Source organism: Gadus macrocephalus, chromosome 7 (genome assembly GCF_031168955.1).
Source record: "Gadus macrocephalus chromosome 7, ASM3116895v1".
Lineage (NCBI taxonomy): Eukaryota > Metazoa > Chordata > Actinopteri > Gadiformes > Gadidae > Gadus > Gadus macrocephalus.
The window spans coordinates 6,668,438-6,695,086 of record NC_082388.1 but is presented as its reverse complement, the minus strand read 5'-3'; the positions used below and the strand labels follow the sequence as shown (position 1 = coordinate 6,695,086).

The 26,649-nt window shown below is 45.4% G+C and overlaps 4 protein-coding genes across 13 annotated transcripts in view; 2 read left to right on the top strand and 2 right to left on the bottom strand.

The window, feature by feature from the left end:
- LOC132460638 (NLR family CARD domain-containing protein 3-like) overlaps positions 1 to 1,544 on the top strand; it is a 31,890-nt gene extending 30,346 nt beyond the window's left edge. For all 7 annotated transcript variants that reach the window (XM_060055430.1, XM_060055428.1, XM_060055432.1 and 4 more), the window contains one exon: positions 462 to 1,544. In XM_060055430.1, coding sequence (XP_059911413.1) covers positions 462 to 1,015 — 554 coding nt within the window. In that variant the 3' untranslated portion in view covers positions 1,016 to 1,544. The remainder of the gene's footprint in view (positions 1 to 461) is intronic.
- Positions 1 to 26,649, top strand: part of LOC132460732 (transcription factor 15-like) — a 271,512-nt gene that overhangs the window by 122,539 nt on the left and 122,324 nt on the right. The window lies entirely within an intron of this gene.
- LOC132461170 (uncharacterized) lies at positions 8,301 to 10,051 on the bottom strand. The gene is made up of 5 exons (XM_060056214.1): positions 9,928 to 10,051; positions 9,541 to 9,681; positions 9,238 to 9,432; positions 8,614 to 8,982; positions 8,301 to 8,305 (listed from the first exon to the last, which is right to left on the bottom strand). Exons 1-5 carry the CDS (start codon positions 10,049 to 10,051, stop codon positions 8,301 to 8,303), a joined length of 834 nt encoding a protein of 277 aa, XP_059912197.1.
- On the bottom strand, positions 18,884 to 24,950 carry LOC132460705 (uncharacterized). Of its 4 annotated transcripts, none has more exons than XM_060055560.1 (8): positions 24,882 to 24,950; positions 23,541 to 23,578; positions 23,333 to 23,371; positions 22,953 to 23,244; positions 22,548 to 22,687; positions 20,887 to 21,100; positions 20,312 to 20,481; positions 18,884 to 20,032 (listed from the first exon to the last, which is right to left on the bottom strand). In XM_060055560.1, exons 2-8 carry the CDS (start codon positions 23,572 to 23,574, stop codon positions 19,962 to 19,964), a joined length of 960 nt encoding a protein of 319 aa, XP_059911543.1. In that variant the 5' UTR covers positions 23,575 to 23,578; positions 24,882 to 24,950; the 3' UTR covers positions 18,884 to 19,961. The 4 variants fall into 4 exon arrangements, with proteins under 4 accessions (XP_059911543.1, XP_059911545.1, XP_059911546.1 ...); XM_060055562.1 differs by lacking the exon at positions 24,882 to 24,950 and adding an exon at positions 24,604 to 24,875; XM_060055563.1 differs by lacking the exon at positions 24,882 to 24,950 and adding an exon at positions 23,782 to 24,498.

The window sequence follows — 26,649 nt, the reverse complement described above, 5'->3', positions numbered from 1 at the left end:
GCCTCTATCTGAGCTCAACTTGTTCAGTCTGTGGTTACACAGGTGTCCATTTGAAGGCTGAGTGCAACATGTGTGTAAACATTTTGATTTATAATATGTTTATGTAGTGTATTTATTGAGGGAGTAAATGCACTTTGTACATTTGTCTTGGTTTCAATGTTTTGATTGGGACAACCACTCACACACACATTGGATTTATATTTAACTTTAACTAATTATTTTAAACACAATGTGTCAAATTGCTTAGAAAATCGACAGCACATGATTCCACTATAGTACCTGTCTTTCTATGTTAATAATTGAAGAGCAGAGTGCGACCAAAAAATAAAAAAAATAGAAGAATGCAGGAGAACAGTACAAGTGATGATGATGATGATGATGATGATGATGATGATGATGATGATGATGATGATGTTGATGAAGAATGGTTCAGCAGCTAATCATGTCTTGTTCTCCATCAGATGCCTGTGAACTCACACTGGACCCAAACACGCCCCGCGAAGGACTCTCTCTGTCTGAGGACAACAGAAAGGTGACGAGGCCTGCTGACTACCAGTTGTTTCCTGATCACCCAGATAGATTTGACTACTGGTTCCAGGTGTTGTGTAGGGAGGTTCTGACTGGCCGCCATTACTGGGAAGTAGAGTGGGAAAAACGTGTTGAGATAGGAGTGACATACAGAGGGATCACAAGGAAAGGAGAGGGTGATAAAAGCTTGCTTGGACGGAACAACATGTCCTGGACTCTTGTTTGTCGTGATGATGGTGGTTACGCTACCGTGCACAAGAATAGAGAGACAGCAAAAAATCTCCCCCCTGCTGGCTCTACCAGAGTAGGAGTGTATCTGGACCGGCCTGCTGGCACTCTGTCCTTCTACAGAGTGTCCCCAGATGGAGGAGGGTCCTCGGACACACTTACACTCATCCACACCTTCCAGTCCACCTTCACCCAGGAGGACCTCCTCCCTGGGTTTTGGTTATGGGGGGATGCCTCAGTGACTCTGCGTCGGTGGTAGAATAAAAAGAATGGGCGGGCGGGCGGGCAAACACACACACACACACACACACACACACACACACACACACACACACACACATACACACAAACACATGCACAAACACACACGCACACACGCACACACACACACACACACACACACACACATACACACACACAAACACATGCGCAAACACACACACACACACACACATACACACACACAAACACATGCACAAACACACACGCACACACACTGCTTTTGTGTTGGAGCATGAGTGGCTTTTGATGAAGAGGGTTTGGAGGCCTGAGAGGACTGATGACTCATTGTCTCTGTGGAACTTATGATAGTCTCTCGCTCTCTCTCTTTTCCTCTCTCTGTCTCTCTCTCTTTTTTTTCTCTCAGTTTTGGTCTTTAGGGCTCTGATATCAATATATTTGTCATAATCCTAACATGGAACGTGATTTAAAGCAGATTTTATATTTTATTCATAATAACCAAGAGGTCTATGGGAAACGTTACATGTTGTAAATAACTTTCACCTGTATCTTGATTTTTTGTGGTCTGTTGGGAACCAAAACGCCGCAGACATATTCAGTTATTAAAGATACTGCAGTGTCCGTGCGCGCATTGCACGCGCTCAACCTCTAGTTGAACCCATAGCAATAATGTGGAAACCCCAGTCGATAATGTAACAAATTTCTGAGCGCATAACATAATAAATTTTTTCCTATAATGTGACACCGCATAACATTTTGGTTCACCTATTACGTAATGAGGCAAGCATAATAATTTTCTACGTATAAGGCGTTTTCACACATTTTTGCCGAGTTTGTATATCAGGAGATTTTTCCCTGAGGGTGATTCACACTTGATGCTTTATATGCGGACATCGATGTCGTTTAGACATCAGTAGAATCAACGGGGGGTTTAGGGGGGTGGGCTTGCAAGGGGCAGGATATATAGGGTCTAAGTTTGCAAGAGGCGGGATAAGCGTGGTCGCTCTCACTGTAGTTTGTTTTGGTTTGACCATAGACAAAATGGAGGCAGAATGGGCAATGAAAGATTGGAGCATGAGTTTGAGACAAATAGAAGAAACGACGAAGAAGAAAGGTGTCGCGAACAACTGCGTTACCGGAGAAAGAGAACATATTCTTTTGCTTAATTTCACATATAACTAACACTTTCGAGAAATGTAGTTGATTTCTGTGTTTAACTGAGAAAAGAGGGCGTGGAAGGACGGGACCCTATAATGTTCCGCTGACTGTGGTCAGGAATAATAATAGAAAAACATTTTCTACACACGTGCAGCTGTGAACTAATTTATTGTAATTAATTGTATGATCTGTACTTTTAGGGTTACGATAAGACCTATCTTTAAGCGTTCACCACAAATGACTTAAAAGAGGAATAAATATTTTTTCACCATTCAGCGAACAAAAGGCAACAGGCTGATTATCATTAAGGGGTTCACTCAATAACACGCAGCGTCAGACACGCCCACTAAAGTGTTCTAAGAAATACCGACTTTCTACTCATTCACATATAAGGTAATTTACATTTCCTACGGAGAAAATACTACCTCAGGGGCAGTATTATTCTGGAGTTTTTCAATGTACAAATGTCAGGATATGTTGATCACACATACAGCCCATCAGGAGAATAGCAGGAGAATATCAGGACTTACTCTTGTGTCTGAAAGCAGCTAGTGTGCGATCATTTGATTACATTATATTTTATTTACCCGTAAATTAATGAGTCAATTTACGGGTAACAGTAATTTTTCAATGGAAATTGTAGTATACTATGCATTCAAATCAATTATTCAAAAGCTTTTACTCTTATTCTGGGCTGAAAAGTGCCTAGACATTTTAAAATGCATGTTGAAAATAATGATCAACATTGAGATTAAACATCTCTTCAAGTGTCCTGGCCAAGACAGGCAGCAGTAGCCTACAGTCACACATAGCATACACACAAAACATAAAAAAACAACAACAACTAAAACAGTCCACAGGGGGGAGGGGGGATATTAATTTCCCAAGACATTTCGGGTGGTTCAAGGAAGAGGGTAATATTAAGTTTGAGCAAAAAAGTGGAAAGACATTTCGGGAGGCTCAAGGAGGAGGGTAATATTACATTTGAGCAACAAAGTGCGGTCGGGCATGCTGTGTGTGTGTGTGTGTGTGAGCTGCAGGCTGCTTGGCACATGCGCACTGACCAACTTGAGTAACTTGTCCGACAGGCCTGCTATTATATTGTAGTAAGATGTGCACACCTGTTGATGATTTGTAAAGTCTTCTGCTTTTATTGTTTTAGTCCTTGTGTTTATTGCGTACATGAAAGGGACTTTTTTTCTGTTGTATTTGTTAATAAAGCATAATTGTAACAAACAACTCCAGTTGATCCAACTGAATGTTCTCATGTGTTCAGCTGATGATCATTCTCGTTTTATTGGTTAATAATGCTAACATAAGTGCCTTAATAATAATAATAATAATAATAATAATAATAATAATATTATATTAATCAGAAATCAGAAATAAAACAACTTATGTTTTTCCGATATTATGCTCGGATCTCCTCCCTTGGTTTTGGTTGGGGGGGGTGCCTCAGTGTCTCTGTGTCGGTTGTAGAAAGAAAACACAGACAGACGTCTGGACACACACTCTGGGCCCTATCTTGCATCCGGCGCAAGTGACTTAGTCACTGGCGCATGTGTCGTTGCTAGTTTACAACTGGCGCAGAGCGTTCTTTTCCCACCACCGCCACTCGCTGGTAAATTAGGGATTGATCATGCGCCCCAAGGGGCGGTTCGGCGGAAGGAGGAGGTGTGTTCTGGCGCAAACGGTATTTTGCCGTTTCTGAATACCATTGCGCTACTGACCAGGAAATACCTGGTTTAAAGTCAGTGGCGCGTTGTTCAGATGCTATTTTAAGGGCGCATGCATACATGCGCATGCTATGCATACGGATTGCTTGTGCACCTCGCGCATACACTTTGCTTCTCCCATCTACCTAGCCGCACATTCTTGGTAAATTATTTGGTAAAGAACAGCTGATGCAGCGGTAATAAGTTGTACTTTTAAATCAATGCATCTGCAAACACTGTACAGCAAACACATATTTTCTTGACAGAGACGTAGGCCTACATGCCCATAACTTTTAGGATTGATGAGTATTTGATCGTGAAAAACATTGTTTTACCGCGAGTGAGTGTTAAAAATAATGAATGAATGCGGGCGCGCGTGTGTGCTCTGTTTAAACACACGCAAACTAAACACGTAACGCATAATACAATCAATGGCAATGTCTATTACCGCGGGGACACATGCATATTAGGATAGCATACAATACTGATAAGAAACAATGTTTATAATGTATTGCGTATATCATTAAATAGAACCACAGTTACCGCATATCATATGTTATATCATATACGTTTTCTTTGCCGAAATTTATTTGAGGACTCAGTATTTCTGAAGTTGTGGAAGAAAACCCCTTATTCCATGTGTGAATTAGGCCATATTATTTATCAATAAACTGAGCCATTTGCAGTTTGAAATTCATGTGCATCTGTCTCATCGGAGACTGCAGACGCGCTGTCAAAATATCAACTCTTCCGATTCAAATGCGCTCATGGCTCTTAAAGGGAATGGGAGCTGGTACTCTCATTGGTTTGTTGGACGTTACGCCCAAACCACACCTACGGGTAACTAGGCTGCTTCAGACCAACCCTTTTGACACTTGCGCCGCGACGCATGTGTCATTTATCCGCCTGTAAAATAGCGATAGCGCCGTAGAACCGCCCACAAAGCTACTTGCGCTTTGCGCTTCCCACTTGCGTTTCAGACCGTTAAAATAGGGCCCTCTGTCTCTCTTTTTCTCTCCCCCTCTCTCTCTCCCCCCGTCTCTCTCTTTCTCTCTCTCTCCCCGTCTCCCTCTCCCCCGTCTCCCTCACACAGCCTTTGGCCGTGTTCTGTAAATATCCTAGAACACTCCGGGTGCTCCGGCGGGAGTCCTGGAGCTCTATATCTAAAGAATATCATATTATACATAGATATCTATATCATATAATATATATTATCACGGCCAAAAGCTGTGTGAGCCTCCAGACGATATTCTGAATCTCAAACAACTAGGGCTGTAACGATCCACCAACTCACTATTCGGTTTGTATCACGATTTTTGACCCACAGTTCGATACATCCCGAGATTTTTTTAAATTTAAAAAGCATTTTATTTAAACAACACTTATCAGTGGCGTAGCACAATTATCCGGGGCCCCCCTGCAGAGTCCAACCATAAGGCCCCTCCCACAAACCAACATAGGCCTACCACTCACTTTGCAGATTTAAGTGCAGAATTCCACATTCCTTGACTGGCTGGCTATGTGCCCAAGATACATTTACGTTTACTCTGTATGAAATAATGAATATCATTATCGAAATAAATGTCAAAGGAGTGCTGTCTAATAAGTGTCCATATTAATTTGTGTCAATATTTGTTTATGTCTGTTAAAGGGGACATATCATACCACCAGGTGAGTGTCGTTAGCCATTACAAGCAGGTTTGAAAATGTGCAGCATTGTGACATCACAGGTGGGCGTGTCCACCTAGATGTGTGCTGGATAGATCAGTCTACCAGCCTACCCAGTGGACTGAAGTAAACGTTGCTCATCTATCCGTCACGCAGCTAGGTGGACACGCCCAACTGTGATGTCACAATGCTGCGCATTTTGAAAACGGCTTGTAACGGCTAATCACACTCACACCTGGTGGAATGATATGTCCCCTTTAAGAAACTGTAGGTTCATTAAATACAAAGGGCTTATTTCTAGACAGAGAGAGGAAAAGAGAGAGAGCGAGAGACTATAATAAGTTCAACAGAGACATTTCTACCATACAGTTATAAAGAAAATATCGCAGAATATCGCATGTACATAAAAGAAAATAAATAATTTAGGCTGGGCCTAAGGCTATATCGGGATAGGCAGGCAATAGTTTTTAACATGCCTAAACAGTGTCTCGCTAGCCTACTATTTCAGTTCCTTATTAATTCACATTGCAACATTGTTCATACATCATAATAAAAGAATAGGCCTACAACAAAACAAGCCTGCCCAATATTAAAGTCACAACACATAGCCCAGGGGGGGAGAACGCTCCAGGAAGGGCATCCACGGATACCCAGCTAAGCGTACCTCCACGCGATCATATACAATTCCTCTCCTTTTGCTTCATAGATACCATAACGAACCTTTACCAAATAAAGTGAGTTACAAGCGATCCTGACGGGCCCCCTTTTTCCAAAAAGAACAGGGCAGAACCCTGGGGTCATGAGACTTAGGCCAGATTCACCCCATTGCACGTAGTTAACACACACACACACACACACACACACACACAAACACACACGCACACACACACACACACACACACACACACACACACACACACACACACACACACACACACACACACACACACACACACACACAAACAAACAAACAAACAAACAAACAAACAAACAAACAAACAAACAAACACAAACACACACAGTCTAACCTGTAAAACACTTTCAGAAACACCACAGATCAAACCAGGAAACAGAACAGCAACAATAAGGTTGAAGTCATTCAAATAATCAGTGTATTAAGTACAAGGACAATTTCTTTGTATTTATATATACTAGAGTTTCCAACCTCTAGTAGGTCATGAGTTTCAGAATTGATTGTCATCGCATAAATGCGCGGTGACAATCAATGGTAATCTATAGCAACTCCTCTCAGTGTGCCAAAAAAATAGGTGCGAGATCAAAGCACAAAATAACTACGTAGACCCAATCACACAGTGAAGTGAACTGGTAACATTGTATTGCAAAAATGTTCACAGGGTAATTTGTATCTCTTTTTCGTCAGCCACAGTGCACTTGGAGCAGTTCTGAATACACAATGTTGTCTGTCAGGCCGTCCATGTGGTCTCCAACAAACACCCTTACGGCTCTGGCACGCTTGCCTCTGCTAAAGGCAGTGTAGAGCTGGCCATGTGTGAACACACTTTGGGGCAGGATCACTCCAACTCATTCATTTTCTTAACGTCTTACCTGTGCGAGTGTCACTGCGGAGTGTGTGCTGGTGTGTGTGTATGCGCTTCCGTGTATGTGTAGCTGCCTTTGTCATGGCGTGCAGTGTGTGCGCGGCGTGTGTGTGTGTGTGTTTGTGTGTGCGTGTGTGTGTGCGTTTCCGTGTATGTGTAACTAACAGATCTTCCAGAGAACAATTCTGTTGAAGTCATTTTAAAGTCAAATACTTAATACTTAACCAATGATCATCACTGGTTTATTAGGGCTGCTGCTGGCTTTGCTTCGCTGCACCTGTCCTCCACACTCCACACACCTCCACCCAAAGCACAACTCCACCTTAATGGTGTCTCCACTTCTCTTTCAGTCACTGTGGGGAAAGGGTGAGGTCTATTTATTACATTATACTGGCACACATTATGGCCTGAATTTGATCGCCTGTTCATTTAATGCTCACCTGGCCAGACGGTTCAATATTTGACCTTGCCGTAAGTTTCACAGTGCACAGTGCACGTTTTGAGTTGTTGGCCTAACTTGGACCCTGATATTATGTTTATAAACTCCCCCGCACAATAAAAGAAAAAATATTGTTCTGTCCTCGAACTAACTTTATTGTAATTTAAACCTCTTGTCTTCATTGTGGAGGGGGTTATTTTTCATCGTGCTGAGTTATCCCTTCTGCAAATTTCAAAGTTGAATCTTAATTTAAATTAGGGTGACGCCCAATAAAGCAAGGAAATGAACGTCCGACTGACTAAAACATTTGTTGATTTGCTTAAGTATTTACTTGTACTTTTACTTTCAATACTTCAGTACATATACTATCAGAAAATTAACTTTGATACTTAAGTGCAATTCATATCAGATACTTGAAGACTTTTACTCAAGTCATATTCTATTGGGTGCCTTTTAATTTTACCAGTGCCCTTTTCTGGGAAGATATCTACTTTTACTCATGTATGGCTTTCAGGTTCTTCTTCCACCACCTGCTGTTGTTGTGTGTGTGCACGCTCACACACGTGAGCGTCAAAGAGTGTGTGTCTGCCATTGCGTATAGATATTCATATACATCTATAAACAGACACGAGGGGACGAAGATTTCGGCAAACAATTTTATTTGATTTTATATGCATGAATTGGCAGTTGGGCCCAGGTGAATTGAAACAAAGTGTGTACGTCCAACATCGGATGGGACCCGACCAAGTCCACATCGATGTGACATCACACTGGAGAGAAACCGCAGCTTGGTCCAAGCGCAGGTGAATTTAAACAAAGCATTACACACCTCAGTGTGATGTAACACCGATGAGGACTTGGTTGGATCCCATCAGATGTTTGAGTACTTTGTTTAAATTCACCCGGGCTCAGACAAAGCTGGGGTTTCACTCCTTCGTGATGTCACATCGATGTCGACCTGGTCGGGTTGTCTCTGTACAATGGTGCCGTAATACATTTTATTGTGCAGTTTTTTTTATTTTATTTTATATGCTATTTTTTTTTTTTCTTCTTTTTTTTTTGCGCACATGCGACCCACAATGGAACCGGGCAGCAAATGTTAAAAGGTCCTTCATTCTAAGGTTCAGCCACTTGCTGATCCGAGGCCTGAGGCCCTTCCCCTCAGCCTGCTTTGTGGCTTCCCCTTCCTCCTCAGCCTCAATGACCACATCCTGCTGTTCAGGGGTGTTCGAGGGGGCGACGGTGGGGACGACGGCCTTGGTTTCGGCCCAGGCCATCTTAATACGCCTGAAGGGGTTCTGGCGTGAAGGGCGGCCCAAAGGCTTTACCTCCTCCTGATCCAGCAGGGCGGTGGGAGCTGTTTCAACCCTCTGCTCTCTTAGTGCCCTCACCCGGACCCTCACGTTCCCCAGGACCTGGGACAGGTCCTTTCTTGGGGCCCTGTCTGCTGTCAGAGACGGTGAGAGAGTCGCTCAGTCAATGTTTCGTGATTATGGTGACATATAAAACTCAAAAGATAAATGCAAACCACGCACACGCGCGCACACACACACACACACACACACACACACACACACACACACACACACACACACACACACACACACACACACACACACACACACACACACACACACACACACACACACACACAGGTAAACACATACACAAGCAGGTAAAAACAACAATGCAGCGTACTCACCAGGTTCCTCAGGGATCTGGCTTGGGTCCGGGGCGGTCTGGCCTGGGAAGGGGCTCCGGCCTGAAGGGCGGCCCAAAGGCCTCTCCTCTTCAAGCCGGGAGGTGGTTCCTGGTTCAGCCCTCTGCTTTTTGAGGCCCTTCACCCGGAACCTCAGGTTCCCCATGACCTGGGCCAGCTCCTTTGTGGGGGGCCTGTCTGGTAAACACATACACAAAAAGGCAAACACACACAAGCAGGTAAACAGACACTCACAAGCAGGTAGACACACACAAGAAGGTAAACACAACAATGCAGCCAGCTCACCAGGTACATTGGGGAGCTGGCTTGGATCCGGGGTCCGAGGGTCCTTGGGTCTGAGGCCCTTAACCCGTACCTTTAGGTTCCCCATGGCCTGGGCCAGGTCCTTCCATAGTGGCTGCTGTGTGTTTGTTGCTGCTATGGGTTCTGTTTTAGTGACGGTGAATGTAAGAGTCGGTCAGTCAATGTTTTGTGATTATTCTGACGTATAACACGCAGGTAAACACAACAGTGTAATGAGCTCACAAGGTTCATCGGGGGTCTGGCCTTGGTCCGGGTTGGTCTGGCCTTGGTCCGGGTTGGTCTGGCCTTGGTCCGGGTCGGTCTGGCCTTGGTCCGGGTTGGTCTGGCCTTGGTCCGGGTTGGTCTGGCCTTGGTCCGAGTTGGTCTGGCCTTGGTCCGGGTTGGTCTGGCCTTGGTCCAGGTTGGTCTTGCCTTGGTCCGGGTTGGTCTGGCCTTGGTCCGGGGCGGTCTGGCCTTGGTCTGGGGCGGTCTGGCTCGCTTTCAGCCCTGACATCTCGCACTCTGCGACCAACTCCGGGTCATTCGCCTCCTCATTCGTCTCCATCCATCTGCTCACCGTCTAGGACACAAACACACTGCATCAGGAACTCATCTCATCTCATCTCATCTTCGTCCGCTTATCCGGGGTCGGGTCGCGGGGGGAGCAGCTCAAGCCGGGGGCCCCAGACTTCCCTTTCCCGGGCCACATTGACCAGCTCTGACGGGGGGATCCTGAGGCGTTCCCAGGCCAGTGTTGAGATATAATCTCTCCACCTAGTCCTGGGTCTTCCCCGAGGTCTCCTCCCCACTGGACGTGCCTGAAACACCTCCCAAGGGAGGCGCCCAGTGGGCATCCTTACCAGATGCCTGAACCACCTCAGCTGACTCCTTTCTAAGTAAAGTTAGGTTTAGTTTGTTTTCGTAACAACGGTGCGGTATTGCATTCGCTTTACCGCACCGTTGCTCCGATTCGCTTTACCTACCCGCTGCTCCGATTCTCCGGCCAATCTCACGCTCCATAGTACCTTCACTCGCGAACAAGACCCCGAGATACTTGAACTCCTTCACTTGGGCTAAGGACTCATTTCCTACCCGGAGTAAGCAATCCACCGGTTTCCTGCTAAGAGTCATGGCCTCAAATTTAGCGGTGCTGATCCTCATCCCAGCCTTTAGCATTTCTAGCTGGATCTCATCAATCCCTGGGGCTTTGCCACTGCAGAGATGTTTGACTACCTCCACCAGGGAAATTGACGACGAAACAGCATCAACCTCGAGCTCTGCCTCCAACATAGAGGGCATGTTATTCGGATTCAGGAGTTCCTCAAAGTGTTCCTTCCAACGTCCGACGACCTCCTCAGTTGAGGTCAACAGAGTCCCATCATTACTGTACACAGCTTGGATGGTTTCCTGTTTCCCCCTCCTGAAGTGCCGGATAGTCTTCCAGAAACACTTTGGTGCCGACCGAAAGTCCTTCTCCATGGCCTCTCCGAACTTCTCCCACACCCGCTGCTTAGCCTCCGACACGGCAGCAGCTGCAGCCCTTCGAGCCTGTCGGTACCCTGCAACCGAGTCAGGAGTCCTCCAGGATATCATATCCCGGAAGGCCTCCTTCTTCAATCGGACGGCTTCCCTGACCACCGGTGTCCACCACGGTGTCCGAGGGTTACCACCCCTTGAGGAGCCTAATGCCGCTTTTCCACCGCACATGTAGCTCGACTCGACACGACTCGACACGACACGACTCGACACGGTAGCAGCACGGGTCCTTTTCCACCGCAAATAGTACCTCCTGGACGTGGGCGGGGTCGGCTGCGCGAAAGGGCCGTGACTTATTTTTGTACGCGACGCAAACAACACCTACGCAACCCACACATGGACAGAACCCACATAACAACAATGGAGGACATCGATGCGATGGTATTCGTGTTCGTATTATTAGCTGGCATGTTGAAGAAGTTGAAGAAGTGGAATATGTTGGCTGTGGCGCTGCTATGGCTGTTACCAGCATGGTTGCCACGTCGCTCTCGTGACTTCGTCACACTCTCTGGCCAATCAGTGGCCGGCCGTCTGCCGACGTCACCTTTTAGCATCGGCTCAGCTCGCTTGGAACCTAGAGTGAGGCGGTACTAGAAAAAGCAGCCACTTCAGGTACCAGATACCATGTTTTCGCGGTGGAAACGCAAAAAATGCGAGCTGAGTCGAGTCGAGTCGAGTCGTGTCGAGCTGGTACCATGCAGTGGAAAAGCGGCATAAGACCCTGAGGCCACAGCTAGCCACCGCAGCTTCAGCAATGGAGGCTTTGAACACCGCCCACTCCGGCTCAATGCCCCCAACCTCCACAGGAATGCCAGAAAAACTCAGCCGGAGGTGTGAGTTGAAGATACCTAGGACGAGGGCCTCCTCCAGACGTTCCCAATTCACCCACACTACTCGTTTGGGCTTACCAGGTCTATCCGGAAATTTCCCCCATTCCCTGATCCAACTCACCACCAGATGGTGGTCGGTTGACAGTTCCGCCCCTCTCTTAACCCGAGTGTGCAAAACATGCGGCCTCAGATCAGATGACACGATCACGAAATCGATCATCGATCTTCGGCCTAGGGTACTCTGGTACCAGGTACACTTATGAGCACCCTTATGTTCAAACATGGTGTTCGTTATGGATAATCCATGACTAGCACAGAAGTTCAATAACAAACGACTGCTCGGGTTTAGATCAGGGAGGCCGTTCCTCCCCACCATGCCTCTCCAGGTGTCTCCATCGTTGCCCACGTGGGCGTTGAAGTCTCCCAGCAGAACTGCGGAGTCCCCTACTGGAGCCCCATACAGGAGTCCATTCAGGGTCTCCAAGAAGGCTGAGTGCTCTGAACTGCTGTTTGGTGCATACGCACAAACAACAGTCAGAGTTTTTCTCCCCTACAACCCTTAGGCGTAGGGAGGCGAGCCTCTCGTCTACCGGGGTAAACTCCAACACCGCGGCGCTCAGCCGGGGATTTATGAGTATCCCCACACCCGCCCGGCGCCTCACGCCCTCGACAACTCCGGAGAAGAATAGAGTCCAACCCCTATCCAGGAGTACGGTACCAGAGCTGAGACTGTGCGTGGAGGTAAGCCCCACCAGATCTAACTGATAGCGCTCCACCTCCCTCACAAGCTCCGGTTCCTTTCCCCACAGCGAGGTGACGTTCCACGTCCCCAGAGTCAGCTTCTGCCGCCCGGGTCTGGTCCGTCGAGACCCCTGACCTTCGCTGCCACCCATGTGGCTGCGCACCCGACCCCAAAGGGTCTTCCCACAGGTGGTGGGCCCATGGGATGAAGAGAGGGGGGGTGCCACGTAGATTGTTCGGGCTGTGCCCGACCGGGCTCCGTGGCAAACCCGGCCACCAGGCGCTCGCCATCGAGTCCTCCGTCTGGGCCTGGCTCCAGACGGGGGCCCCGGGCTTCCTCCGTGCCGGGTCACATCTCCTCTTCTTATGTTATTTATTGAGGTTTTAGAACCATTCTAAGTCTGGCCCCTCACCTGAGACCACTCTGCCATGAGAGACCCTACCAGGAGCACAAGGCTCCAGACAACACAGCCCTTAGGTTCACAGGGACACGCAAACCTCTCCACCAAGATAAGGTGACGGTTCCAGGAGAGGGGTTCCATCAGGAACTCATCGGGTCAAACATGAACCGACACTGAAGACCCATGACAGGAAACACAAAGACGTCTCAGTCGCTCCGTGTTGGGGTCCTCTCCTTCCTCACCCGTCTCAGATGTTCTTTCTCTTGCGACGAGGTGGAGACCGGATGGGGGGGGGGGGGAGGTCTGGAGAGGGGGAGGAGGAGTCCGGATCGGGGGAGGCCTCTTTCTCCTGTCGGAGGAGATCGTCACCGTTAAGGTTTCCTCGCCCCTCTCTTCTCCATAGTTCCCTCGCTCTTTGCTAATTTGCCTCACTGGCCGCTGTGCTCGCTCTCTGATCACCAGGTAACGCTCATCGCTCCACTCTCTGATCAGCACTGAGCACAGCACTGAGGAGCGGTGACTTATATTTTACTCACTATTCCTGAGTCCCGGCTAGCTGCTAAAGGGGACGGGTCTTTTTCTGTGTAAGCCCCAAAGCTTTAGAATGCATTGCCTGAGAAAATAAGGTTAGCTGATTCTGTGACATCTTTTAAGTCCCTCCTTAAGACTCACCTGTACCGCAAAGCCTTTAAAGAGTTTATTTAAGTTAAATGTTATTTTTTATGTTATGCCTGGTACACTTTTCGTTGATTGTATTTCTTGGTGCTGACACATACGAACGTGAACAAGGAAATTGTGAGCAAGTGACGTAGTTCCCACCCAGACGCTGATTGGCTGATACGTTTGCCACTTTGCATATTGACTTTTTGGAAAACGTTTGAGATTACGTTTGGAAAACATTTTGCAAAACGTTTTGCCAAATCTTTTGCAAAGCGTTTGGCGGATTGAAATGTAATTTGAATATCGCAACACACGGAGCGTGGCGAAGTGGATTGCAATCACGGGGACGCTATAGCTTTTCAATTTGAATAAAGGAACTCAAGGAATTTGACAAAATGTTATTCTATTTTTATTGTTATAACTTTTGCAAATTTAATTGAGGATTGCATTGTCACTTTGCATTTTAAAATACACTTTGAATAACGTATTACATTACATTATAAAATTGCATAATGAATTGTCAATTGCATAATGTGATGACTTATTGAATTGCAAATTGCAAATTACATTGCCATTTGAATTTTGCTACATACATGCTTCCATAGATTACCATTGATTGTCACCGCACATATGTGCGATGACAATCAATGGATTCTGAAACTCATGACCCACTAGAGGTTAGAAACTCTAGTATATATAAATACGAAGAAATTGTCCTCGTACTTAATACACTGATTATTTTAATGACTTCAACCTTATTGTTGCTGTTCTGTTGCCTGGTTTGATCTGTGGTGTTTCTGAAAGTGTTTTACAGGTTAGACTGTGTGTGTGTGTGTGTGTGTGTGTGTGTGTGTGTGTGTGTGTGTGTGTGTGTGTGTGACACCTGGCAAGAGCATCATTACTGCTGGACTTTAAGAAACGCAAAGTGGCTTGTGCAGGCAGTGGTGAGGATAACTTCCTGGGTTTCAGAAGAAAGAGCAGTGGCATGCTGGATACCCAGGCACAGGGATTTGGTGTGTCATCAGACTGGCGTGACCTGAATGATTTGTGCTGGAGGACAGGCACCGAGCTAAACTGGACCTCCAACCACCAACCAGTAGAGGTCACCGATGCAGTGGTGGATGACCCATCAATCACAGTGCAAGCCAGGCTGCAACACAATAACATCACCCACCTCCTGTTACCATCAACATCCAGGCAAACCCTTCTTACCATCCAAAGGGGCCACAATATGGAGTACTGATCCAGCCTTAAACTTCAAGGAAAATTAGCCAAACTCACCTGTGCAGATCACTCCACATCAAATGCCATTTACAATAATGCCACCATCAGTGATGAGATACTCATCTTCTGTGTGAAGGCACGCCTACAGGTTCTCCCCACAAAATACAATCTCTCCCTCTGGTTTCCATCTATTCATTCCCCCTTATGCATGCTACATGACCCACCACAACATCTGGAGTCAGTAGCCCACATCATGAACAGTTGCCCTTCCTACAAAGGACTGTATATTGCCAGACATGACAGACTGGTGGACCTCATCGCTGCCCAGATCCCCTGTGCTCCTCAGGAACAACTATACAAACATACCTCTGTCAAGTCCCACTGGTTTAACACATCCACAAACTGCTTTTCAGGAATTCCCAACACACCAGACATCATTTGCATATTGCATAAAAATAGTCAGACTCTTTGAAGTAGCCTGTGCCTTTGACCTGTTCATGGAGGAATCCTATTGTACAAAAAAACTGAAATACCATCCTCTAACATCTGCCATTGAAAGCTGTGGCTATAAATGTGTCCTCATTGTTCTTGTCTTTGGCAGTCTAGGCCATGTGCATAGGCTGGTGGTCAGTGGACTTAACATCAGTGGACTAAGTAAAAGAAGGGCCAGACAGCTAGCTAAGTACTGCTCAATATCAACTGTTATAGGGAGCATGTTCATCTGGAAAAGGAGATGTTTCCTGTACCCTTAATGATGCATTCCCATAACAAGATGTTTGTTGGTCAAATAGTTGTTGGATAATTCATCACATTTGGTTCCTAAAATGATATTAACTTGTAATGTGGAATCAAATAAAGTACATAAAATGTGTGTGTGTGTGTGTGTGTGTTAACTACGTGCCATGGGGTGAATCTGGCCTAAGTCTCTTGACCCCAGAGTTCTGCTGTGTTCCTTTTGGGAAAAAGGGGGCAGAGTCAGGATCGCTTGTAACTCACTTTATTTGGTAAAGGTTCGTTATGGTATCTATGAAGCAAAAGGAGAGGAATTGTATATGATCGCGTGGAGGTACGCTTAGCTGGGTATCCGTGAATGCCCTTCCTGGAGCATTCTCCCCCCCCTGGGCTATGTGTTGTGTCTTTAGTATTCGGCAGGCGTGGCCTCCATAACGTGCTCTGATTGGCTAAGCGTGGTGCTGAGCTCCCGCCTCCTGGAGGCCCGTATGTGTACTCGGTGCTTGTCCCTTGTGGCTATGTGTGAGCATTGCAAGTGGGTTTGTGGCTTGGTGTAGTGTGGGCACTACTCTTGTTTTTGTGGCCTCGAGTGTCTGGGTTTCTCAGACACCTGGCCTGCTTGTATCTCCAGAATGGATATGTGAATGAATGGCTCCTTGCATGGAGCGGACGCATCCCTAGGCTCCAAGGACGTATATGGCCTGTTAGTATGAGTGTGTGAATGTATGTCACAGTTCAGAGGTTCAGAGGACTGCCCAGCATCATAGGGCCAGAGTCTAGGGTCATGGGGTCAAGCTCCCTCTCTCATGCGGGAGGTTGTCAGAGTAATTCGGTTCACCTGTGTTCCACGCATTTAAGTTGTCTAGTTTATACCCTAGGTTGTCAGTTCCTTGTCTGTTGTAGGTTTGTTTCTGTCTACCTGTTTAAAAGAGGTAAAGCTTCTATACACCGACTGATTGTTTTAAGACCCACCAAATGTAAATATATATTATGGCGCGTTACCACCGGCGGATGCGGGTTGGTTCCGTTGATTGGTCAACAGAATAGTCACTTCCGCAAACACATAACCCGCAAGATATTTCTGGACAACGGCGAAAGCATAGTTTTTTGAAGAAAATGACGGACAAAAGTTTGCTGTCCTTCTTCGACGTTGTTGCTCTTTGTTTATTTGTCGTGTTTTTCTTTTTCCTTGGATTTATCAGCAGGCTACACTTTGTCGGGCTGCTATGAGGTCACGATCAGTGGCGTCGGGGAAGCCCCCTAGATCATCCGGTGCGGGGGCCCCCAGTGTTAGGGGCCCCACACTGCGCCCAGTGCCCACTTGCCCACTTATTTATTTGTGAAACATTTTTGCCTCGTTACAGAAATACTTAAAAAAATAAATAAATAATATATATATATATATAATGCCGCTTTTCCACCGCACATGTAGCTCGACTCGACTCGACACGACTCGACACGACTCGACACGGTAGCAGCACGGGTGCTTTTCCACCGCAAATAGTACCTCCTGGACGTGGGCGGGGTCGGCTGCGCGAAAGGGCCGTGACGTATTTTTGTACGCGACGCAAACAAGACCTACGCAACCCACACATGGACAGAACCCACATAACAACAATGGAGGACATCGATAACATTACTATTATTAGCTGGCATGTTGAAGAAGTTGAAGAAGTGGAATATGTTGGCTGCGGCGCTGCTATGGCTGTTACCAGCATGGTTGCCATGTCGCTCTCGTGACTTCGTCACACTCTCTGGCCAATCAGTGGCCGGCCGTCTGCCAACGTCACCTTTTAGCATCGGCTCAGCTCGCTTGGAACCTAGAGCGAGGCGGTACCAGAAAAAGCAGCCACTTCAGGTACCAGGTACCATGTTTTCGCGGTGGAAACGCAAAAAATGCGAGCTGAGTCGAGTCGTGTCGAGCTGGTACCATGCAGTGGAAAAGCGGCATAAGTTACAAACTGAAAATAATAACAAACCTCTAACGTTAGTTTCTAACAAGACGGCAAGCAGGCAAGAGGCTGAGCAGCCCGTTGCTAAGCACCAGTCATTTTCTCTCTTGTGATAGGCTATCCGTATGATCACGTTTGTATTTTACATCTATAATATAGACATTATGGGCTTCATGCAGCCTTTAAAGGCTTTCCTGATTAGTCAAATTTTCCCCCTTGGTTTGTTATAGGCCTATTATTGTATTATGATGTATGAACAATGTTGCAATGTGAATTAATAAGGAACTGAATTAGTAGGCTAGCGAGACACTGTTTAGGCATGTTAAAGCCTATTGCCTGCCTGTCCCGATATAGCCTTAGGCCCAGCCTAAATTATTTATTTTCTTCTATGTACATGCGATATTTTCTTTATAACTGTATGTGCAATGTTCTGAATACATTTTGGAAATAGATGTATGTTCTGTAATGTCTTAATTGGTTAGCACTGGTATAATTAAGCCCTTTGTGTTTAATGAACCTACAGTTGCTTAACTAACATTTATTTCGATAATGATATTCATTATTTCATACAGAGTAAACGTAAATGTATCTTGGGCACATAGACTTAATGCGCTGGCCAGCCTGTCAAGGAATTTGGAATTCTGCAGTTAAATCTGCAAAGTGAGTGGTAGGCCTATGTTGGTTTGTCTGGGGGAGGGGCCTTATTCTTGGACTCTGCAGGGGGGCCCCGGATAATTGTGCTTCGCCACTGGTCACGATGCTTACGTAGCTGCCGCGGATATCGCATCCTGCTTAAACCCCGCCCCACCGTAAGGGTATTGTCGGCGGCGGAAACGTGAGCCGTAACTGAACTTGGCCGAACCGCAACTTCCCTATTGGGCCAAGGCATGCTGGGCCGAAGCGACAACCACCGGTCGAAACGCGCCATCAGTTCATACCTGAAAGGCACTAGGACCCAGGACCACGGCTTCCCCAGGGTCCTAGCGCCTGTCAAGTTGTCCGCCTGCATGTTGGATCTCCGACTCCCCTTATCACTATCTGACCCGGGCACTCAATGAACTCCACGAGCACCACCACATATCATCGCCATGACGCTAGACTCTGGCCCTATGATGCGAGGCTAACCTCTGAAACCTGAGGTCATGAGACAAAATTATTATTAAGACTGCCACGGTCCCACTGCCCAAACACATTGGTCCCGTAGTGTAACTTCATTCCAAACATCATTTAGCATTTTAGTTATTGTAATGACTTGTAGACATAAGGGGTTAATGTTTAAAGCCGGTTTATTGTAGAGTTTGCAGACAATGAGACATGAAGATAGTGCTCCATATTGCAATGTAGGTAATCTCCCTGAGTGCAGCCTCAGCCAGCCCCAGAGTCCAATCAGTCTGACTCGGGCCAGGTGAGGCTGCCTCAACCAGTCATCCACCACACTCACTCCACAAACCCCCAACCCCAAATTGAGGCTGTGGAGAATCCCCAAACCGATGTTTACTTTCCCCAAATTAACAACCACTAACCCAGACTCAATAAAACAAAATACATAAGCTTGTCTCTGACCAGGGTAACTGTACCCAAATGAACAACAGACTCTTTACCATACTTAAAATAACCAAATTAATAAAACATTGTCCCCACACCTGCCCAGAGTGCCCTCTAACTCTGACTGGGCATGTGTTGCAGGGCTTTCCGGATGGGCTGACTAAAGTGGGGCAAATTATGTAATTGATTTATACAGTCAAATTATTGGTCTCTTGGTCACTGATATTAGAATTACACAAAAACCAAATATTAGCTACGCTACATTCATCTGCAAAAGAAAGACAAACCAGCAAATTCACTACTGGTTAAGGTGATAACATTAATAAAACGCAATCTTATAAAGATTGACCTGAAAACATGTTTTGCACATTCTCAAATGGCGTATCTCTGTGTTTGACCTGCTTTGATCGTCTGAATCAACAATAAATATAACCCCCTTCAATTCCCTTGACACAACCTTATCAATCAAAGTTTGAGATGAAACCCTACTTTTGTGCATAGTTTCCGAATCAACCAAGCCAGATAGCGATAAAAGCCAACAGATACTTTATCTAGTCTTTTGATACCATCTTGAACCCATGCATGACAGTCCTACATCTGCTCATAAATAAGGTAATTGATTATATACCAAAGGAAATATATCGTTTATGCTATGCTTGAACAAAATATGGCCTGTCACAAAGCCTAAAATGACAAAATGCAGAACTAGCAAGCTACCAAACACTCTGAGCTAAAGCTTCTGAACCTTCACTCTACTTAGGACATCTTCGGAATCAGCAACTTTATTCCCCAATGAGGCCAAGTTAGGTGCAGCGAGTTTGATCCTCTCTTGTGGAACTATAGAAGCGCAACTTATTCACTCCTTCTGTTGGACCTGCGGATAAATAATTATAAGAACGTGAATGAAGGTGGTGGAAAATACCTACTACTCATCACAATTCTAGGTTGGGCGTAATACTCATGAGGACTTTTATTTTCCCAAACAGGAAGCGCCAACCTCTAACTATTACCAGCTGTTTTTAAACGTTAAAAAGTTGACTGTAAAAGGAGATACTTTATCAAGATATTATCTGAGACCCCCTTGTGCAGGTAGAACATGCATATATTTGGCTTGATAAGGACCTGGTAATGGCTCTATAGGCTGGGCACCGACCTGTGAAACAGATGAAGTTAAGATGTTCTTCACAGGAGCGTTGCCTCCATGTGGAAGGTTCCACGCTGGACACGCCCCCACAGGGGGAGGGATGGTGTGAGCCGTCGTCCCATTGGCTGAAGTCCATCGGGTCACCGGACATCCAAAACCAGGAGCTTCCTGAGAGGGACCTACCAACATTGAAATGAGATGAAAGAGTTACCTGGGTGGAAGGAAGAATAATGTGGCTCAATATTCAGCTTTTGTTAGTTTCACGGTATTTAATAAGACAAAGTGATGGACGGACAGATGACCATGAGGCGTCGGTTCCACGGCGCCGACGCAACGCAAGGACCACACAGACGCTACGACGCAGTCGTGAACCTGTTTTTGGTTCAGGGTCGCGTTTTAGTGAGCGGACCAATCACAGCCCTTGCTGCTGCGTCGCCGCGACAGAAGGTTAACATTTTTGGGAGGGTGCACGTCGGGGCCTTGTCGGGATGCAAGGAGGGTCCGCACGGACATACTGGGTCTGTAAACCCCCTTGTGTTGCGTCGACATGGAACCATAATCAGCCCTTAAGGCCTGGCCAGTACCTGCGCAGGCCCACCCAGAGGTGGCTGGTGAGTGGGAAGGGGGTGCGAGCCACCAGCTCATCAACCATCTCCTGGTCTTCTGGGCCCAAGAGGCTTAGCAGGTCCCAGTGAGAGTCTCTGCAGTAGAGCAGGGCGTCTGACCAGCACAGCGGCGTCCCCACCAGAGTGATGTTCCTCCCCATCACCTGAGTGCTCATGGAGGGTGCAGCAGGCTCTGGGGAAGCAATTGACAGTGTGGTGTTGAGGGAGTTCTGCTCTCAGCTCTGTAAGTCTCCCTCTAAGTATCTGAGCAACACACCTCATCCCTACCCACTATTTACTATTAAGACACGTATCCTTGATTACAAAACAACCCCCTTATCATGGTCCGCCCCTGGTTTTCCCATTCACCTGCCTGCCACCCTGATCTCCCCTAATTAACCCAACCACCTCCACCTGTGATCCCTCTATATAAATCCTCTCTCTCCACTCCGGCCAAAGTGGAGATTTCTGAAAACGCCGGTTACGTGTTGTCGTGTCAACGGGTAGAAACGGGGTTTTAGGTTCTGAAACGTCACATTATGCGCCAGGAAATGCTTAACGTCATATGAGCGCCCTATGTTTACAGTTTGTTTGTTACAGGAAGACGCTCGTGTTATTCGTTGTAGTTGATTCTGAGGATTCTGATTGGCTTGCATGGCTTTATCCTTCTCCCTACACTGCCGCCCATAGGTTTGGCATAGTTATAATGTCGCTCGACGGCGTATTTATGCGTTTTGATGTAAACGACATCTTTTTTGAAAACGATGTGTGCACAATGTTATTTTTGAAAACGGAGGGGGGGAAATATTAGTTTTCTATAAATACCCTGCTACGTATAAACGTGGCCTCAGTCTCTGCCAGATCGTCTCTTGTTCTCGCAGAGCTTTCCCGCAACTCCTGAACTGTTTCTCCTAAAATGTTTCTCCAACACTGATCCTCCAACACTGATTCTGCCTGTTTTCCCTGTCTGACCAGCCGCCTGTTGTCGAGTCCCTGCCAGCCTGTCTGCTTCCCTGTTTCCTGCCCCTCGCCTGCCTGTCTGCCCTCCCGTTGTCGGCCCATTGACGATTCCCTGCCCACCTGTCGGTGACTTTACTGTTTGCTCTCTGCCTGCCTGATCCTGTACCGAATTAAATCCTTGAAACTATCCTCAACTGTCGTCTGTCCGTGCACTTGGGTTCTGCCTAACCCCCCCCCGTTACACCCCTAAGCCTGGCAGTGTTAATGCCATGCTCTACCATTTGAGCTATCAGGACCAGCAGCATTTGACCAATAATGGCTGACCAAAAGTGGTACTGGTACTATCATGGTCTGTCGTGTTTTGGTGTGTTTCCCTGTGTTTCCCTCCTGTGTTGATTACTGTTCCCTCCCCTAATGTGTCTCAGCTGTTCCTCGTTGCGTTTGCTACTTAAGCCCTTGTCTTTCCTTTGTTCCTCGTGCTGTCATTGTGGTTAGTTCGTCCTGCGTGTTCTCTGTCACCTGTGTTCTCTTGCTCCTTGCCTTAGCCTTTTGGCAGAAATAAAGTGCTGTTCTCCCTAAACCGTCTGCATCTGGGTCCGACCTGCCTGCCTGCACCCACAACCCTAACAGGTACACCCATACCCCATTGATGATTATGTAACGATGGTCTGGTTTCCCACCTCCGTACACTTTGACCTCACAAAACGTCAAAGCGTCTGCTACATCAAAGGACTGGTAGAAGTTGATGAACCTTCCTTCCATTCCCCAACACTTGACAGTCTGAGTCAAGCAGCCTGGGTCATCGTTGATTATGGCACACCTGAGGCAAAGGGACGTTGAGAAGATACAGTAGTTTAGTGAAGGTAGGTTTCAGAGACTAAATTCCAGTAACTGGGGTGTGTCCAGGTGTACTTGAGCAGAGCACTGGTTGTGTTTCCTTATTTTCTGGGAGTAAACTATTCGATACTTTTTATCCAAAGACACTTAAAAGCAGGTTGAGGTCATTGGGGATCAAACCCAGAGCGTTTCGGCTGGGAGTCTAACAGTATTGGGTGATAGTAGGGTAGGTTTTACCAGTGATTCACCTTGAGTTGTCGTTTCCGTTGTTCACCAGCGAATTCCCGATGAGTATTTCAATGCCGTTCAGCCTCTCCCTATCGGTCTCCCTATTAGTGACCTGGATCTCTGACACCCGGTACACACCAGGCAGCTCCAGCCTCCACCATGGTTCAGCCTCTTCCCCGGTACGGCTGCAGCTGGTGTGCGACCACACAGGGTCGGTGTTCCCATCAATGGAGTGTTCAGCCTTCCCGCTGTCTGAGATGGTTGTAGACTGAATAGCCGTGCCGCTCAACGCCACGTTAATGCGGGATGCAGCTTAATTGATAAAGAAACCACAGGATAGTTGATCAAGTTGATGAACTTGATAAACTCATCTGCCCCTAAATACGGAACATAGAAATACCTGAAAAACCGGTCGGCTTCCACAGGAGGACCACGACACCTGGGGATGCCAACATACTATTAACTTAATAAAATGTATACTTGGCTTTGCTAATATCAGGCAATACTATCAGGAGCATATATCCTGCAACTATTGTATCCATTATATATTCTAACTATTCGTGGTGGGAATCTTACACATAAACATAGGATGAGATCTTATTACCTACCAATGAAACTACAGATGAGATGACTGGACCCCATTATTCTGGAGGAAAAACATGGTAAGTCCATAAATAATACTAGCTATTTGGTTTACATTCCTTCATATTCTTACAAGTGAAAACAAATAGATCGTTTGAGATGGAGCCATAAGTAATTTACATGTAAAATTATTCTCAGGAGTCCAAAAAGGGAAGAATCTACCCTTACAGAGCAAAACAATGAAACAATAAAAAATATGGTACTCACCAGCAGAGTCAGTAGGTCAATTTAAAGGAACAACAAGAAATAGAGTGGAGACACTTGTCCTTTTTCCCTTCATTACACAACAATATAATACACACAAATCTGTCTATCCTTGCTGCAATGGGTTGACGTTTCTCACAAAGTAATGTAGCCAATGGCTGTCAGGTGAGATCAGACAGTAAATTGAGCAATGCCACAGTCCAGTCATTAGTATTCTTATACCTAATAGTCTATACAAATAATGTTAGCAAATATCCAAACAAAATAAGTGTCCACATCCAAGACTAATGGATGTGGACATTTGACTAATTATACTTTTCACCTCTATACATCTGCTGTTTTTAACCTCTAACCTAATACCCACATTTAACCTTCTTACCAGCTAAAATAAGCAATATATCAAATGTATTTTAGAAAGCCGAAGTAGCTTGTAGCTACTCACTACTCACACTACTTCTACTAGTCCTTGATATGCTTGCAAACGGCTTCTTGTTTTGTTGGTACTGGCATTCCTTTTGAATTAGTGACTATTCTGAACATTGTCAGTCTTTGTAAATTAAAAACGTATTTTTCTCACATGAGGAGCTGAAGCTCTGCAATTCCTTGAAGACGCCTAATAGATAACCAATGCTTACAAAGAAAAAAACACCCCTTCTAGACTCACACTAAATTAAACATCTCATCTAAATTCAGGTAAGACGGATAAATGCAGATTTCTCGACGTATTTTGTTGTGGTTTGCCACAGCTGGCACTTTAACCATGCTGATGTTATAATGAACACTTCACTTTGATTTTTTGAGATGTCAATGAGTTATTTTAATTACCAGCTACTGCCTTGTCTTTCTCTGTTTGCCTCTGTACCGTCCTCACCAGTTTAAAATGCTAAAAATATTCAATGGGATAGAATTCTTTTTTGGTATTTTTCCTCCATGCATTCATTATAAATTAGTAATGAGTACCATTTTAGAATTAAGAGTTAGGATTTTCTAATGATATGTTATTCTAAGTAAAACATTTATTTTTCAAACCCTTTTGGATCTAGGTAGGAAGTACAACCAAAGCACAAGATATAGTACGCAGATAGATAAAATGGAAACATTACGTGCAACTGCGCCCATTGAACAGGGAAGACTGAAGGACGGTGAATATTTGCAAACATTATTTGTATAGACCATTAGGTATGGTACAAAGTACACTGAATACCAGACTGTGACGTCGCCAATTTAAATGTCTGATCCTGTGTCTGAGCTCTTGTGACAGGAGGTGACTCCAGTTGGGTCAAGTGGAACGCGTCAGCTGGATCTGTCAGGTTCCCTACTGGCTGTGGCTTGTGTGTGCGGCGTGAAAGTCCATCCGTGTTTCCGTGGTGTTTTGTCCCTTTAAAAGGTCCCATGGCATGAAAATCTCACTTTACGTACGAGATTTTCTAAAAAAAACTCGGGGTTTTATGCATTATTATTAGGGGTCCGAGCGCTTGGCCCCTATTGTTTCTGTAACGTATTTTTCTTCCACTCAAATTCTGTAAAAGTAATACTTTAGGTATCGTTACCAATAACCCCCTCTACCCATAAACCCAAATTTGTGGTAATGCACCTAAAGGCAGCGCTATTGTAAAAAATCATGAATTAGGCTTAGTTCTCCTCAACAGATTGACCTGGACTCAAAATTGAAAAGATTCACAGGCTTCAAAAATTATCAAAAATTCATCAAAATCGCCACATACAATCTTTAGACCAAGCCTCACAAAAATCATTTAACAGAATTTGTTTTACTTTTTTTCCATTTGAGAAATATTGGCCAATAAAGTTGGAGCAGTTAGCCCATTTTTCTTATATGACCATTTTGTTATTGTATAAAAAAACATAAGACTATTATTAGGTGGATGCCAATTATACCCCCCACTACTAATAAACCCAAATTGTGGTACTGCACCCAAAGGTGGCGCTATTTAAAGAAATTATGAACTAGCCTTATTTCTCCTTAAGGGATTGACCTTGACTCAAAGTTCTTTCATCATATTAATCTCTAAAATCAGATGCATCTTTTTTACCCTGGTCTTCTGCTCTAAAAATTTGGACTTTTCCCACAATTTCATAGAAAAGCTGAACGTCAAGAGCCTCAAACCATTTTGCCTATATGACCATTTTGTTATTGTATAACTACCATACGGCTATCATTAGGTGGATACCATTAACAGTGCACATTTTCTGATCTGTTCTCTTCTAAGAAGGCCCTTAATTCTCTTGTGAAATATGTGCCTGGAGTTTTCTTGATGTTGTGTGCTTTTTAATCAACATTTTCACCATGTGAATGAGGCTTCATGCAGTTCAGGAATGTCAGCGGCTCAACGGGATAATGCTGTGTACTGGTGATCATTAGGTTGAGAGTGCGAATCCTGATTAGAGCATTATGAACAAGATGTACATGACATTCTGTCATTGCCACTCATTTAAGAAGCACAACATTGAACAGCACCTGAAATTCAAACTACAAATGTTTAATTACCCCTGAATTTCAAAGATTTTTCAGGTATAGGCTTTTAAGAAAGCCCTTAATTCATTTGAGAAATGTGTGCTTGGAGGTTTCTGGATGTTGTATGCATATCAATGGACATTCTGACCATGTGAATGAGGCTGCAGTTCAAGTTTATCAGTGGCTCAATGGGATAATGCCTTCTACAGGTGATCATTGGGTTGAGAGTTCGAATCCTGATTATAGCATGCTGAACATGAGTCATGACATTCGGCCATTGCTTTGCAGCTTACCAGAAAGCCGAGGCACAGTATTGCATCAAGTGGAACATCTTTCCTTCATAATTATTTGTCATATTTATATATCTGCCATTAGTGTGTTCTTGACATTTAATTTAG

Bases quoted from the DNA above. Each gene is read 5' to 3' on its own strand.
- LOC132461170 (XM_060056214.1), bottom strand. From the start codon at position 10,051: ATGTCAGGGCTGAAAGCGAGCCAGACCGCCCCAGACCAAGGCCAGACC. The intron at 9,433-9,540 runs GTGAGCTGGCTG...TGTGTTTACCAG, and splicing joins CCAGCTCCCCAATGTACCTG to ACAGGCCCCCCACAAAGGAG. The intron at 8,983-9,237 runs GTGAGTACGCTG...CGTCTCTGACAG, and splicing joins CCAGATCCCTGAGGAACCTG to CAGACAGGGCCCCAAGAAAG.
- LOC132460705 (XM_060055559.1), bottom strand. From the start codon at position 23,604: ATGGACTTACCATGTTTTTCCTCCAGAATAATGGGGTCCAGTCATCTC. The intron at 23,245-23,332 runs GTATTTCTATGT...TTATCAATTAAG, and splicing joins GAAGCCGACCGGTTTTTCAG to CTGCATCCCGCATTAACGTG. The intron at 20,033-20,311 runs GTCGGTGCCCAG...ATTTATCCGCAG, and splicing joins TAACTTCATCTGTTTCACAG to GTCCAACAGAAGGAGTGAAT.